The sequence below is a fragment of the Monodon monoceros genome, unplaced genomic scaffold (genome assembly GCF_005190385.1).
Source record: "Monodon monoceros isolate NGI ecotype Baffin Bay Population unplaced genomic scaffold, NGI_Narwhal_1 Super_Scaffold_11, whole genome shotgun sequence".
NCBI classification, from domain to species: Eukaryota; Metazoa; Chordata; class Mammalia; order Artiodactyla; family Monodontidae; genus Monodon; species Monodon monoceros.
The window spans coordinates 76,486,634-76,500,862 of record NW_021703767.1 but is presented as its reverse complement, the minus strand read 5'-3'; the positions used below and the strand labels follow the sequence as shown (position 1 = coordinate 76,500,862).

The following is a 14,229-nucleotide window of genomic DNA, read 5'->3' as shown; positions in this document are numbered from 1 at the left end:
ATTAATGCAAAGCCTTGAACTAATCCGTTTGAGTAGAAATAATATTCCCTCTTTTGTGCTCCCATAGACATTTTACCCTCTTTTTTGAGGCATTTATAATTCAGTTGTATTGCAGCTATTTGTATATACCTTTGTTTTCATGGGGGACGGTAATCGTTTAGGGGATGCAGTCAGAATGTTATTACTCATCACTCAGTAACTGCTAAAAACTTGCCTGGAGATAGAGCAGAGGGGAGACAGGAGGAAGACTGTTTTCTCTTTTTTATTAGTTAAGACGGTGGTCCTCTAATGCAAAGCTAAATGAGAACCAACTGAAAAATTCTTTTAAAAAAGTTTTCAAATTACATTGTAAATACAGTTTATAAAAGTTTATAGATTATGGTACTCTTCCTCATTCAGACTTAGTGAATCATCATCTTGGAAAAAGGGCCCATAAATATGTATTTAAAAAATTCTGTTCTATAACCACCTTTAGGAACATTACATTTGAATGTCTTCAAGTTAAGTTAGATTTAAATTCAATTAAAAAAACCTTTCCCTCTCATCTGGATCTTGTGCCCTTCCTATTGAGCAGTCATCTGTGGCATTTGGACAGAAGGAGCTTAATATCAGGAAGTCTAGAGAGCCTAGCTGGAGGCAGAGCCACAAAAGCCTGGCAGTAGAATGTCAAACCATTGACCTGTAGGGTCACTGTATGGAGTTTGTTCATTCTCTGGTAATGTTTATTTCCCTTCTCTTTGTATTTGCAGGACATAGCTCGACTCTTGCAAGAAAAAGAGTTACAGGAAGAGAAAAAGCGAAAAAAACACTTTCCAGAGTCCCCTGGAGCCAGTGCTTATGGTGATAGTTACTACTATGAAGATGGAGGTAAGTTTTTGCATCATGACCTACTCTATCCTTAGACTCAGTTGCAAGACACCCCTTTGAATTTGTCTGTAAAGTGACCCTAGGGCCCCTGTAGATTTGTGGTGGAATTTTATCTTATCTAATAAATTCATCTGTTCTTTAGTTGGATGACCAGAGCCATTTTTATGGCTGTTAAAACTTGAATATAGTTTAGCAGAATTTGTCATGCATTCTTTTGCACTATTGCTACTTGGAATGTTGTATTACATTCTAAGCACATAAACTGGGGTGTGGAAAAGTGGCATATGAGTCTCTGGGCTTGATCTTTCTCAAGGAAATCTGGACAGTACTGTTTGAAGCAGCAAAGTGGCGCAAATAATAAAGGAGGCACAACATTTATCAGTTACTGGATACCAAAGCTTTCTTTCCATGCTTCTTATCTTTTAAACCTAGGCCAATGGGTTAACCTGCTGATGACAAAATTGAATTTTAAGATTCTCTGTTCCTTTTTTGCTCTTGATGCTTTCTTTGCTATTTGATTACCATATAGAAAAGTTTCTGAAATAGAGAGATCCCTTCTCTAGTGCTTGCTTTTGCAGTGGTGGTGGTGGTGATGGTGTGGTGGTGGCACTTGTGGTGGTGGTGAATCTTTATCTTAAAAGTGTGTTGGGAAACGAGTATTGACAAATATTGTTCAGTCCTTTTTAAAGGTCTGTCAAAGGAAAGACATTTCCTATGGTTTTTAGTGTCAGTATTTATTGTAGTTCAGCTTGGAGACTATACTTAGGATACCAGCTAAATAAAATCTAAAAGCAGCTTCTAGAGAGTAAAGATTTTAAGGTCAGTAATCCCCAAGTCCCTTGAAAATTAATTGTCAATTGCTTTTCTATAATTTCATTGTAAAAGGTAAGTAGGTATTTGTCTTTGATGAGTAGAATGAAAGATACATATATGTAGGTGATAGGATTATTATAGTTTGAGTCTTGCAGTCACAGTGTTCTAAATCTATCCTAATCAGTAGAGCTCAGCTCTATAACACAATCAGTAAGCAGGTTGATTCTCTACTTATTGCTTGGCGTGTTGTTCTTCCATATGTAAAATGCTCAGCTCTTTGTTGATAGCCATTTTCCTTATGCTGGTCTTTCTAATCAAATGTAGTACATCATTTAAAAAGAAAAATTATTGCCGTATTTTTCTGTACTAGAGGTCAGAAGGTAAAGAGTTACTCGTCAGCTTTAATTAAAATCTTAGAAATGTGGTCTGGCATAAAACATTAGGGTGGTAAGTAAATTAAGTACACTAAAGTACTAATTTTAGCATTCCTCTATTAAAACCTTATACTAACTTGAATTGGGACTCAAGCCTGGTGGTTTTGACCAGACTGCTGACATACTGTTTCATCTCTCTAGACTATGTTAAGAATTCCATGGATTTTCAGGGACACCTAAAATTTTTACAAATCTCTATTTAACTGCTTTTGTAAAGTTATGGAGAATGGCATATATGCTACTTTTTTGGAGTTGGGGGGGATTAGTAAGAGAAAACAATGACCTTCTGAGCATGTGCCTGTAAAGTACTGTTGGAATTTCTCTTCAGCTGTGTTGTTGTTGGGAGACGATATATCGCTGAGCACATGATCTTCATTTATATGCCTTTGAGTTAGACTAAGTTGAGTTCCACAGAAACCGTATTGCAGTCCAGCTCATATTTACAAAGCAGCCTTATGTTCTTTACAGTGGTCCTTTCCCAACACGTAAGGGATATTCTTTAATTGTACTTCTTTGCGTGCAATATGATTTTTGTCTGTCTTATAATAATCACAGCAAAGCATTACAGAAGTGTTTGTTTTAGCTTTCATTTTACTTAAACTTTAATAAATTAATCTTTTAAGAATAATCATTTATAGATTTTCTACAAATCTGAAATTATCCAAAACATCTGTCAGATTTATATCGATTGAAATGGTATATCTTATTCATTTATGAATCCATGTTTTTTTTTCAAAGCCACTTACCTGTATTGCAAGCATATTAGAGACTTTAAGTCATGGTCTTTGGAGTCATTAGACCTTGATTCACGTTTCATCCATTCCTTAGAAAAATTGTAATGTTAAGGAAGTTATCTCCTGTAATCACTCTGAGCCTTTTTCTCATCTCTAAAATGGAGATTCTAAAAATAAATCCTTCGCATGGATGTTGAGAAGATTAAACAACATAATTTTTCTGAAGACTTACGAACTCTAAAGTACTATTATTTATACATATATTAATGTAATATGTGTACTACATAGTATTTTGTCTATTTAAACAAAAATCATTTTATTTTGAAAGACAAACATGGAAGCACACAAATCCAATGTTTGCATATATATGCATATATATATATGCAAACATATGTGTGGGTGTATATATATGTATACGTATATACATGTATATGTATGTATGTATGTATTGGCTATAAGGAAGTTAATTATATTTGCCAAATAACTTGGTCTCAAGAAACATAAAAGTCTCAATCCTTAACTGAACTGGGTTTTAAAGGATTCAAACAGATTCCTCCACCCTGTCTCTTTTTTTTTTTTTTCTTTCCCAGGTTTAAAGATATCACAAGTGATCACAATAAATATGTTTTCCTGTCAACTCTGTAAAAACATAGTGACAGCTCTGTTCTAATTCTTGCAACACACTTCCCTAAAGTAAAACTACGAATATTTGTTAACTTTTTAGAAAGAAGTAAAAATAAAAAACAAAACAGTCATAACTTGACAAATCCATGTTGAAAACAAAACCTTTCTTGTCTCTTTTTGGGCTTAAAGGCAGGCTTCGCTCCTGCAGTTTTCTGTGGGAACATAGGTATTAACACTAAACCATTGTCTCCTAGTTGGGGTCATCATTTATGTAGCTGGTCAGTATTATGTTAATTTACAGCAGTAGTGAAGTGATTCTCAGCTGTCAAGATACTCCTAAAATAACAGTTTGGCTAAAAGAGTAGATACTTTATTTTATTACAGAGAGTAATTGTTCTGTTTCACTTCTGCTTATGTAAAAAATAAGTTTTCCATAAATTATGAAGATAAATACCTCTACAGACTTTTTAGAAGACAGATTTTAATTTAGATGTCATCTCTGAGGCAAATGTTCTTTTCTTCCGGAAAGCTCAAGAGGAAACAATTTGGAGTTTTTAGTGGAAGCTTATGGCATAAGAGATACATATAACACATCTCCCCACCTCTGTTCCTTCATTAGATAACAATAACACACTTTAACAAAAACAAAAAACCCAAAACAAGCAAACAAAACCCGTAATAACTAAGGAAATGTATGGTCGTTTATTTTTTCTACATCCCACCCAATTACGGTAGCTGTTTCAAAAGCAGTTCAGCGAGTGACTAATTCCAATTGGGAATCTTGGCTATCTTAGCAATTTTCCACGGAATTAGGATTTCTTTTTGTTACTTCCCAATTAAAGTAAAAGTCTTAGAAAACGTTAAAATAAATATGCTCTTGCAATGTGCATTGTTAATTTACTTCCTTTGTTTTCACAGTTTGCTTGTTCTTAAATGAGACCTGACAAAAAAGCACCCATCTGTGTGCTGTTTCTGCAGTTTGTGTTAAACTTAGGGACTTGTATATTTAGCACATATTGTATTTTTATACCCAGAAAAAAAATATCATAAAGTTTTTTGAAATGTATTTAGGAAGTGACTCCTTTTTATGTATCCTGTTATGGCATCTCTTTTTAAACTTTTTCCTCTGAAGAATTTCAAGTGAGATTAGGAACAGAGTTATCCAAAGATAATACGGTCATTTACTCACTTAAAATTCTCCTTTACTCCCTCTTCTTCCACACTGAACTCTAACATGGCTGGTATCGTTGGCTTTGGCCACCTATGGGGAAAGGACAGAGGAGTACGAAAATCTGTGGCTCATCACTCTAGTGGACTGAGTAGAAATTAGCAATATTCTGACGGATTTATTGTTATTTCCAATAAGAATATTTGAAAGTCTCTGACTGGAATCACAAAGCTTAGTTCTTTTTCTATTTTATAAGACTCCCTCAGCTCTCAATTTTCCCCCATATACTAGTTCCAAATTGGTTTTATAAATAGAATTAAACATTTAATGACTAGAATTTTTGTTATTGGCAAATATTAAAGTATGTGTTAGCTCTTCGCTAATCATGATCAAGCTCTTCTTTCAGATTTACTTTTTTTCACTTACTTTCATTTTAGTTTTCTACCTTTCTGGCTATGTACCCAGAATCCTTCACGTACGCAGGGACCATTCCAGCAAATGCTCATCCCTTCGTTTCAGTGTGTTAAATTGAAAAAGTAATCTTCTTCATTTTAAAATATGTTAAACTTGGGCCCTGTCTCTGTCCTGTAGTGAGCTCATACTCATGAAGTTAACTTGCATTTCTATTTTTCACATTCCTCCACCTCCGCTCAGACCAGCCACGGTCAAGGAGGGCAAGGGAGTTGGGTTCTGGCTTCTCAAAGTCTTACAGACTCCAAAGTGAGGAAAAGACTGTGAAGCAGAGAAAGCAGAAATCGAAACCTCCACAGGAGAACTTGGAAGAACTGGAAGAGCATCGTTCATCAGAGAAACCTCTTTCGTCCTCTAGCTTGGGTAAAGCGAGGGACGATCCCCAAATTAACACTGAGCAGCCTGAAAGGAAACGATCTGGTCATGAGAGGCTCCGAAGACCTCCTCTCCCCAAGATCAGTGGTGAGGTGTTTCTGAGCACTGAATCGGAAGACTGGGAGGCTAACCATAGCCATCGAACTCGGAATTGGGAAAAACAGTCCAGGCACCAAGACCAACTTTCTCCCAAGGCCTCACAGAAAGCGGGGCTTCACTGCAAGGAAGCTGTATATAGAAGCAACCATGGGCAAGGTGAGCACAGAGAATGGAAGCACAGGCCCAGGGCTCCTCCCATCTCAGAGAGTGAGGCGCGGCACCAACTCCATGATGCAGGTAATAAAGGACAGCCTCGTTGGAAGTTCTGGTATCGTGTATATACATACAAACAACTGTATTTAATAAGCATCGTAAACAACCTGTCCTTTCTCTCTGGCTTGTGCTCCTGGCTTGGAAATAAATCCTGGAGCCAAATATTACAAAAAGGTATTCACTTAATCTCAAATCTCTGCCTTCTAAGAGAATACACTCATTCCTTACAACATTCTTCCAGCTCCAGATTGCAGTGGAGGTACCCATCCCAGATACAATTTTTAATTTGCCACGACCATATATCAGAGATTCTGATACCAAAGCAATGCTCTTGAGTTTCTGGTTTTGATTCAGTGAACCCAGAAGGTTTAGGAATACCACATTCATAGTATTTGCCTAACTAGAAGACCTGCGGGGCTGGAAGTACTGGATTTTCTTGACCTCATCTTTCCCAGCTCTAAAGTGAGAGATGGGAGAGGCAATCTCTTAAGATAGCGTTTTTCAAATAGTGAGCCTCAAGTTTGTTTTCATCAGAATCAGCTGGGCTATTTCCTAAAAATTCAGATTTCTGGGTCTTACATATGTTATCATCTCTGGAGTGCAACATGGCAATTCGGGTTTGTTTTAGACCAGGAGGTGATTCTCATGTACTTAAAGTTTGAAAACAATTGCCTTGAGTTCCTTCCTGTGCTTTAACCATCTTCAACTCTAACTCTACAGTTGAGTGTTCTGAAGTGCCAATATGAGGTAAGTTCTTGGTACTTATATAAGAACGAGGTGAACATTAGTCTTAAACCTCAAATTTCTGGCATCCATGAGGCCTAACTCTGAAGTCCATCACTGACATAGTAATGGTTCTCTCTATTCTTGTCTGGAAACTGCCACTGTGATGTTTTCCGTGTGGCTGTACCACTGCAAGTCATAGTACTGCACTGTCTGGTGTTTTAATTAGACCATACTCATCTCCCTAGTTCTGTTTTGCTCTCATGGAAGTTTTACAGAGATACGAGGATTATTGGGAAAAAAGTACCAAGGAGATGACTGTTCTTACTTAACTTCCATTACTGTTGCCCAGCCAACCTCTACTTTTGGTCTGGAAAGTAGTTTCTAGATTGCAGGTTCAGGTTGATCCTTTTGGTTCCTCCTTTCATGTTATCTCTTCCTATCATGTTAGTCCTTTAAGTTTTTAAAGGACTTGGTGATAAAGAAAATGAAAATTCAGTTCAGCAAGCCAAATGAGTGTCTGCCACAAATATTCTTGCCTCAGGCTTTATGTTTGGGGATGGATGCTTGGATCTGAGCCTCAGAAGTTTCATGAGTCAAGCCAAAAAGATGGATATGTAGACAAACAATTGCAAATTTGATATTCTTTTAACAAAGAGCTGTGGGGCAGTAGAGGAGGAAGTGATAAAATCTACGTGGAGTAGGCTTTATGAGTAAGTTACACTGGATCCAGATTTAGAAAGACATGTTGGAGTCCAAAAGATACCGGGGAGGAATGGTGATTACATCGACCTCTACATTTCTGATTCTGTGACTCCAACCTTCTAAGTGTGCTCTGAGGGCTGGTTAAATCTTTATGGCTTTCAGTACACTTGAGGGTATCTTAAACAGGCTTAGAAAGGGTGGAACTAATATGAAACAAACACTGACTCACAGGCCCTAGTACTGGAGTTATAGGCAAATGTTTTGTTTGTTTTATTTTAATAGCATAAGGGTTTAAAAACAGTGTGACTAGGCAGCTACTAAAATGGCTACAACATAGTTGCTAGCGTCTGTCATTTTATATTCAACTTACTTTGCAAACTTTACCGACGTGGGCCCTGTAGGCGTCTGAATTTGTGATGCCCTTCCCCCCCACCTACCCAGAATAGGTCAGAAGATACATGAAAATATAATTATTAGATACTGGTGTCTATTACTGGTGGCTGTTGTGAAAGCACAGTTCTTAAAGTTGTTAGCATAGGCCAAAGTTTTATTTAACTTAATAATGAAGAAACTAGCAGGACAGCAAAGAGCATTGATCTGCAGGACGTGGTTTTTTGTTTTGTTTTGTTTTTTGTTTTGTTTTGGGTTTTTTTGCGGTATGCGGGCCTCTCACTGTTGTGGCCTCTCCTGTTTCGGAGCACAGGCTCCGGACGTTCAGGCTCAGCAGCCATGGCTCACGGGCCCAGCCGCTCCGCGGCACGTGGGATCTTCCCGGACCGGGGCACGAACCTGCGTCCCCTGCATTGGCAGGCGGACTCTCAACCACTGAGCCACCAGGGAAGCCCAGGACATGGTTTTATAATTGGTTGAAAATGGAACACAGAATAAAATTGTTAAATTAAATATAAGATTGGTTAATTTTCTAAAGGGCAGTAAATCCGTACCACCTTTGAGGGTAAACACCTCTATTGAGCTATTAAATTACAACAGCTTATTAATTTTCTGCCGGTCAACTTCCAACGTCTCAGAGCCATTAAACACCATGCTGCTATGATATTCCCCAAGTGTCAGAATGGCTTATTACAAAATACTCTTGAATGGTATCAGGATCCATGTGTCATCAGATTACCTTATTCCATAGTTTGGGATAAGTTTATCTTGAGTACCAGTACTTTTAACAGTTTTATTTTATCAGAATTTCTTGAAAGGTAAGCTTTGTTTGTGTTTATTGAGGGAGATTCTTGTGTCCTCAGACTGGAGAATGATGAACGGAAAAAGATAAGCAAGAATTTGATTAAGAAATGAACATGGAACTCTTGAAAGTATGGTTCACCTGGTTTTTTGAAAGCTAGTTTCCAAATTATGTTTGGGTTTCCAAAAAGAAGGCAGCCATCTTGGTAATTTCTTTGAATTAACTATGTTTAATAACATTTTAGAGCGTCTCTGTTTTCTGTAATGACAGCCTTACACGGTACTATCTGAAGTTCCTCATTACATGCTTACAAAAGCTCTTTTCACCTTTGGTACGGAGTATACTGCATTTAATGGGCAGTCCTGTCAGTCCAGAAATCTAGTATTCCAGGCTGTAGAAATTTTCTACTTATGAGACGTGCAAGTTCCAAAGATATATCAAGAGTTCAAATAAACTCTTCTTTTTCCCTCTAAATATTTGACCTAGAGAGATATTACCTCAAAATATAACTGTTTGTTTTTATTGGGGTATAGTTGACATATAACATTATATTACTTTCAAGTGTATATTTGTATGTGTTGCAAAATGATCACAATAAGTCTAGTTAACATCTGTCACCATACATAATTACAAATTTTTTTTCTTGTGATGAGGACTTTTAGGATCTGTTCTCTTAGCAACTTTCAGATATGCAATGCAGTACTTACAGTCTCCATGCTGTACATTGATTGCATCCCCATGACATTTATTTTATAACTGGAAGTTTGTATCTTATGACTCTCATCACCCATTTTGCCCACCCCACCAACCCCCACTCTGGCAACCACAAATCTATTCTTTGTATCTCTGAGCTCAGGATTTTTTGTTTTGTTTTAGATTCCACATATAAGTGAAATCGTACAGTATTTGCCTTTCTCTTTCTGACTTATTTCACCTACCATGATGCCCTCAGGGTCCATCCCTGTTGTCATAAATGGCAAGATTTAATTCTTTTTTATGGCTGAATAATATTCCTCTGTGTGTGTGTGTGTGTGTGTGTGTGTGTGTGTGTGTGTGTGTATCTAACATTTTCTTTATCCATTCATCCATCAACGGACACTTAGGTTGTTTCCGTGTCTTGGCTATTGTAAATAATAATAATGCAGTAAGCACAGGGTGCATATATCTTTTTGAGTTTGTGTTTTCATTTCCTTCAGATAAATTCCCAGAAGTGAAATTACTGGATTGTATGGTAGTTCTAACTTTTTTAAAATTTTTGAGGGACTTTTGTACTGTTTTTCATAGTGGCTGTACCAATTTACATTCCCACCAACAGTTCACAGGGGTATCCTTTTCTTCACATCCTTGCCAACACTTGTTATTTCTTGTCTTTTTGATAATAGTTAATTCTAACCAGTGTGAGGTGATACCTCACTGTGGTTTTGATTTGCATTTCCCTCATGATTAGTGATGTTCAGCACCTTTTCGTATGTGTTGGCCATCTGTATGTCTTCTTTGGAAAAATGTCTATTCAGATCCTCTGCCCATTATTTTAATCAGATTGTGTTTTTGCTGTTGAGTTGTATGAGTTCTTTATATATTTTGGATGTTAGCTCCTTATCAGGTATGTGATTAGTGAATATTTTCTCCCATTCTGTAGGTTGCCTTTTTATTTTGTTGATGGTTTCCTTTGCTGTGAAGAAGTTTTTTAGTTTGTTGTAGTCCCACTTGCTTATTTTTGTTTTTGTTGAGTTTTCTTTTGGTGTCAAATCCAAAAAGTCATCTCCAAAACCAGTGTCAAGAAGCTTACTGCCTATGTTTTCTTCTAGGAGTTTTGTTGTTTGGGGTCTTATATTCAAGTCTTCAAACCAGTTTGAATTAATTTTTGTGTATGGTATAGGTTGGTGGTCAAATTTCACTCTTTTGCATGTGGCTGTCCAGTTTTCCCAGCACTATTTACTGAAGAGACTGCCCTTTCTCCATTGTGTATTCTTGTCTTCTTTGCCATAAATTAATTGAACATATATGCATGGGCTTATTTCTGGGCTCTCTGTTTTGTCCACTGATCTGTATGTCATTCTCTCTCTCTCTCTTTTTTTTTCTTGGCCATGCCGCGTGGCTTGCGGGATCTTAGTTCCCTGACCAGGGATTGAACCCGAGCCCTTGGCAGTGTAAGTGCGGAGTCCTAACCAGTGGACCACCAGGGAATTCCCATGTGTAATTCTCTTTTTAACTGCCAAGAGGTCACAGTCTTAACACCTTTCAAACCAAATAAGACTCTTTGTTTGACTGTTTCATTTGAATGCCTTCCAAGCATCTTTGATTGATATTAAAACAAAATATTTTCTCAGTTAATTTTGTGGTGTAGAGTAAGAGGCATAGTAGTGGAGAAAGTTTAGTTCTCGAAATCTGAGCACATTTCCATTGTACTTCTTTCCCCAGATGGCAAAATTGAAAGAGCAGGGCATAAATGTGTCTCCCCTGTCGTCCTCAGCTAGGCTTTGGGTTGCTCGTGGAAGTGCCATTTCTGTAGGAGGGCATATGGTATAGCAACCTATCTTGTCCACTGACTTTTCCCAATGCCAACTTCCCTATCTAATTTTACTTATTTTTCCCTGAAATCTTCCCTTCTAGTTATGACTAAGCTAAACATAACTCAAGGAGTTTTATCTACTCTTGGGAGTGAGTATACCACTGTTTCCTGACTGTCCCAGACCACTCAGAAATCTGCGTTAAAACCAGCCCAGCTTAGCATAAGATTCAGTAGCTCTAGAGATAATGTGAAGTTGAAGTAGATTCTGTAATTCTGGGTAATCAGGTGCTAATAGACCTGAAGGTAGGAAAGCCAGGTTTAATAGTCTTTATTTGGGGAAAGGCCGATGAGTCTGTGGCTTTTGGATTTACCACAAAGCTAGGTTTAAAGTTCAAAAAGAGGCTTCACCAGATAATTTAAACTCTTCATTTGCCCAGAATTTAGTCATATTTTTTTCTTTCCTTTTTCCTCTTTTGTTTAAAGCAAGTGAATCATGTGCTGAGGCATTTTAATAAAAATTATATTCATGTACAGTTAATTTGATGGACATAATACACCAAACTAGTAGTTCTAATGGTAATTGCAATTAAGAATCAACTGGTAAGATTTAAAATAAACTAACAAAGGCCAGATCTCACCCAGGCTACTTATATTAGAATCTCAGGGGTTTGGATCAAAAATTTTCATGTGTATGTAAAGTACTCCAAGTGATTCTAATATATAGACATGATTGAGAACCTCTAATGTAAAGAAATAGGCAACTAGGAGTAAATTTTCTTTCTCCCTTTAGTAATCCATTTACTGAAAGTCACTATTCCAGATGGTTAATCTTATTCACTGCATTAAAATTTTTTATTATTTTTGAATGTAATACAGTCACATTTTTGAATAATTGTAATTTATAAAGGATACAAAGAAGGAAATACCCACAATTTTAGAATAACCATTAGCATTTACCACTTAATTGAAAGTTATAAAAGGAATATATGCTGCTTATAAAATTTCAAAGTAAAAAGCCAAAATTCCATACCAGTCCCCGTGTTCCTTTCTCCTCAGAACAATAGAACTCTAAGGTCATTGTGCTCTCTGACATTTCACTTACATTACATCTTCCCTAAAATTTAGCAACGTTAAGCTGATCAGAGCTATAGGAAAGCTCTAAAGCAAGTGGGTTTGGAGGCCATAAGAGCAGAAGCCACTTGGCAGGGCCACTGACTGGTTAATAGGGACTGTCACATAACTCACAGGTGATGATGCTGTTTCTGTTCCCTCTGAAGTAGGGTGTGCAGGGCCAATGTAAAAAGATGGAAAGCCTCTCATCTCCTCCAGCCTTGACAGTTTAGTCTCTTTAAAACTCCAAATAACTTGCTTTTCTCTAAATTCTTTTTATTTCAGGGACTTAATCTTTTTTCACTTCCTGTTTTGCAAAAGCCTCACTTATAGTTCCTTGTATGATTTTCTACTGCTGGAGAAACTATGTGAGAGGGCAGTTTTTACCAAGCAGGTTTGGGTGGGTAACTTTGTTTTAAATGTGTGGATTACCTGTATCACGTCTTGCATGCCTAGGGGAAACAATTATTTCCAGCACACCCTACGTTGAATTTTAGAGTGGAGGCAGTATTGTCACTGTTAGATACTGAAGAAAAATTTCTTTATCATAAATTTTGCCACTTTTCAGAAAACACACTCAGTAGCCTTACTGCACTGAGCTTTTTCTAGGAATGAAGCCCAGAGGGATGAAGGAAGTGGTCTCTACTCCATCACGAGTGACCAACAGGGATCAGGAATGGAATGATGCTGAAATTGCCAGAAAACTGCAAGAAGAAGAAATTTTGGTGAGCAAACTTTAATACAGAATTTTAGGTGAATTAGTGGTTTTTTTGTGAATTGAATCAATCTTGACATTATATAATAGGCATCATAGTCCTCTCTCTGTCAAGAAACTGATAACTTTTTTATGGGTGGAAAAATCAAGACAATAGGAATAACGTGTCCAGTTGTACTCACTGAGTAAGCATTAGCAACAGAATTCCATATCCCTGTCTCTCCTTTATTGAGTTCTGATAATTCTCTAAGAATCCGCTGTAGAATTTGATAAAAATAGACCCTGCTCTGGCTAACAAAAGTATACCAACTGATTATCATCTTCAGAGGTGTTAATCACCACTAGTTTCAAATACCAATTTATTTTTATGAAGATTTTTTTTTTAAATGGACAACACAGATTCCAATTAAATTATACTTTTTTGTATTTTCTATACCGTAGGCTACCCAGGTGGACATGAGAGCAGCTCAGGTAGCTCAGGATGAGGTGAGTTCGTGTTAGTTAATTTGTTTAGCTGATACTCTTTGGAAATATCCCAGTTTTTATCCCAATTTGTCCCAATTTTCTACCTGCAACTTTGCAATCAATGATATTGGCTGGACTTTGTTTAGGAAATCGCTAGACTTCTAATGGCTGAAGAAAAGAAAGCTTACAAGAAAGCCAGGGAACGGGAGAAATCATCTTTGGACAAAAGAAAGCATGACCCCGAGTGGAAGGTAGGGTCTGTCTGTTTGTTTTTAATTAGAAATACAATTAGAACTGAAATGGGGAGACCTTTTTTTAGGGTAAGCTCACAAATATATTTAGGGTATACAAATTATCTGTATTGCATATGTGAATCTGACTTGTAAAAGTTGATTCACCATGAAAAATCATATTGAATTCTTCAAAGTAACTATGTAAGGAGTTACTGCTAAGGTCGGAAAACTCATGTCCTTCATTTTAAGACCAACTGAGATGCAGGTAGGTGCCTCTGGCCATGAGCAATAGGTTTACTATGCTTGCCTTACAGGAGAATGTAGTGTTTTCACTTGCTCTTAAATTTCCACAGTGCCCTTCTCTTCTTCTCTCAACTTTCCCTGTTTGCGTATACTGCCCTTCCTCCTTGATCATGCGCAGGTGTCTCTGTTTCCTCTGACATCACTTGACCCATGGCAGACTGACGGCCATCCTTATCACCAGCAATCATTGCGTATGAAATCCTCTAGCATGAGCTTGAACTGTAAGCATCCCCTCGTTAATCAGAAATAGTAGACAAAATAGTCAGTGACTGCTGTTCATTCTCCTGTAATCTAATTGTTGTATATGGTGATTGCAAGTTTAGTTGAACAGATCTTACTCATTAGCTACTGTGTGCAAAGGACCACTCCGGACTTACAGGGAAAGACAAAGATAGATTTTCCCCAGAATAATGTGTAATGTAGAGAGGAAGATAAACTATAGACAGCTAACAGATACAAGGTCAAGCTGGCTG

At 37.2% G+C, this 14,229-nt stretch overlaps 1 protein-coding gene across 5 annotated transcripts in view; it reads left to right on the top strand.

The window, feature by feature from the left end:
• The window catches only part of CCDC50 (coiled-coil domain containing 50), a 66,291-nt gene that overhangs the window by 37,282 nt on the left and 14,780 nt on the right, over positions 1-14,229 (top strand). For 3 of the 5 annotated variants that reach the window (XR_003792298.1, XR_003792299.1, XM_029214012.1), the window contains exons 5-9: positions 750-867; positions 5,295-5,822; positions 12,650-12,765; positions 13,197-13,241; positions 13,367-13,471. Coding sequence is in view for 2 of the 5 variants with exons in the window: in XM_029214012.1 (XP_029069845.1) it covers positions 750-867; positions 5,295-5,822; positions 12,650-12,765; positions 13,197-13,241; positions 13,367-13,471 (912 nt within the window). In the remaining 3 variants the exon portion in view is untranslated. The remainder of the gene's footprint in view (positions 1-749; positions 868-5,294; positions 5,823-12,649; positions 12,766-13,196; positions 13,242-13,366; positions 13,472-14,229) is intronic. The other 2 variants (XR_003792300.1, XM_029214014.1) reach the window with 2 other exon arrangements.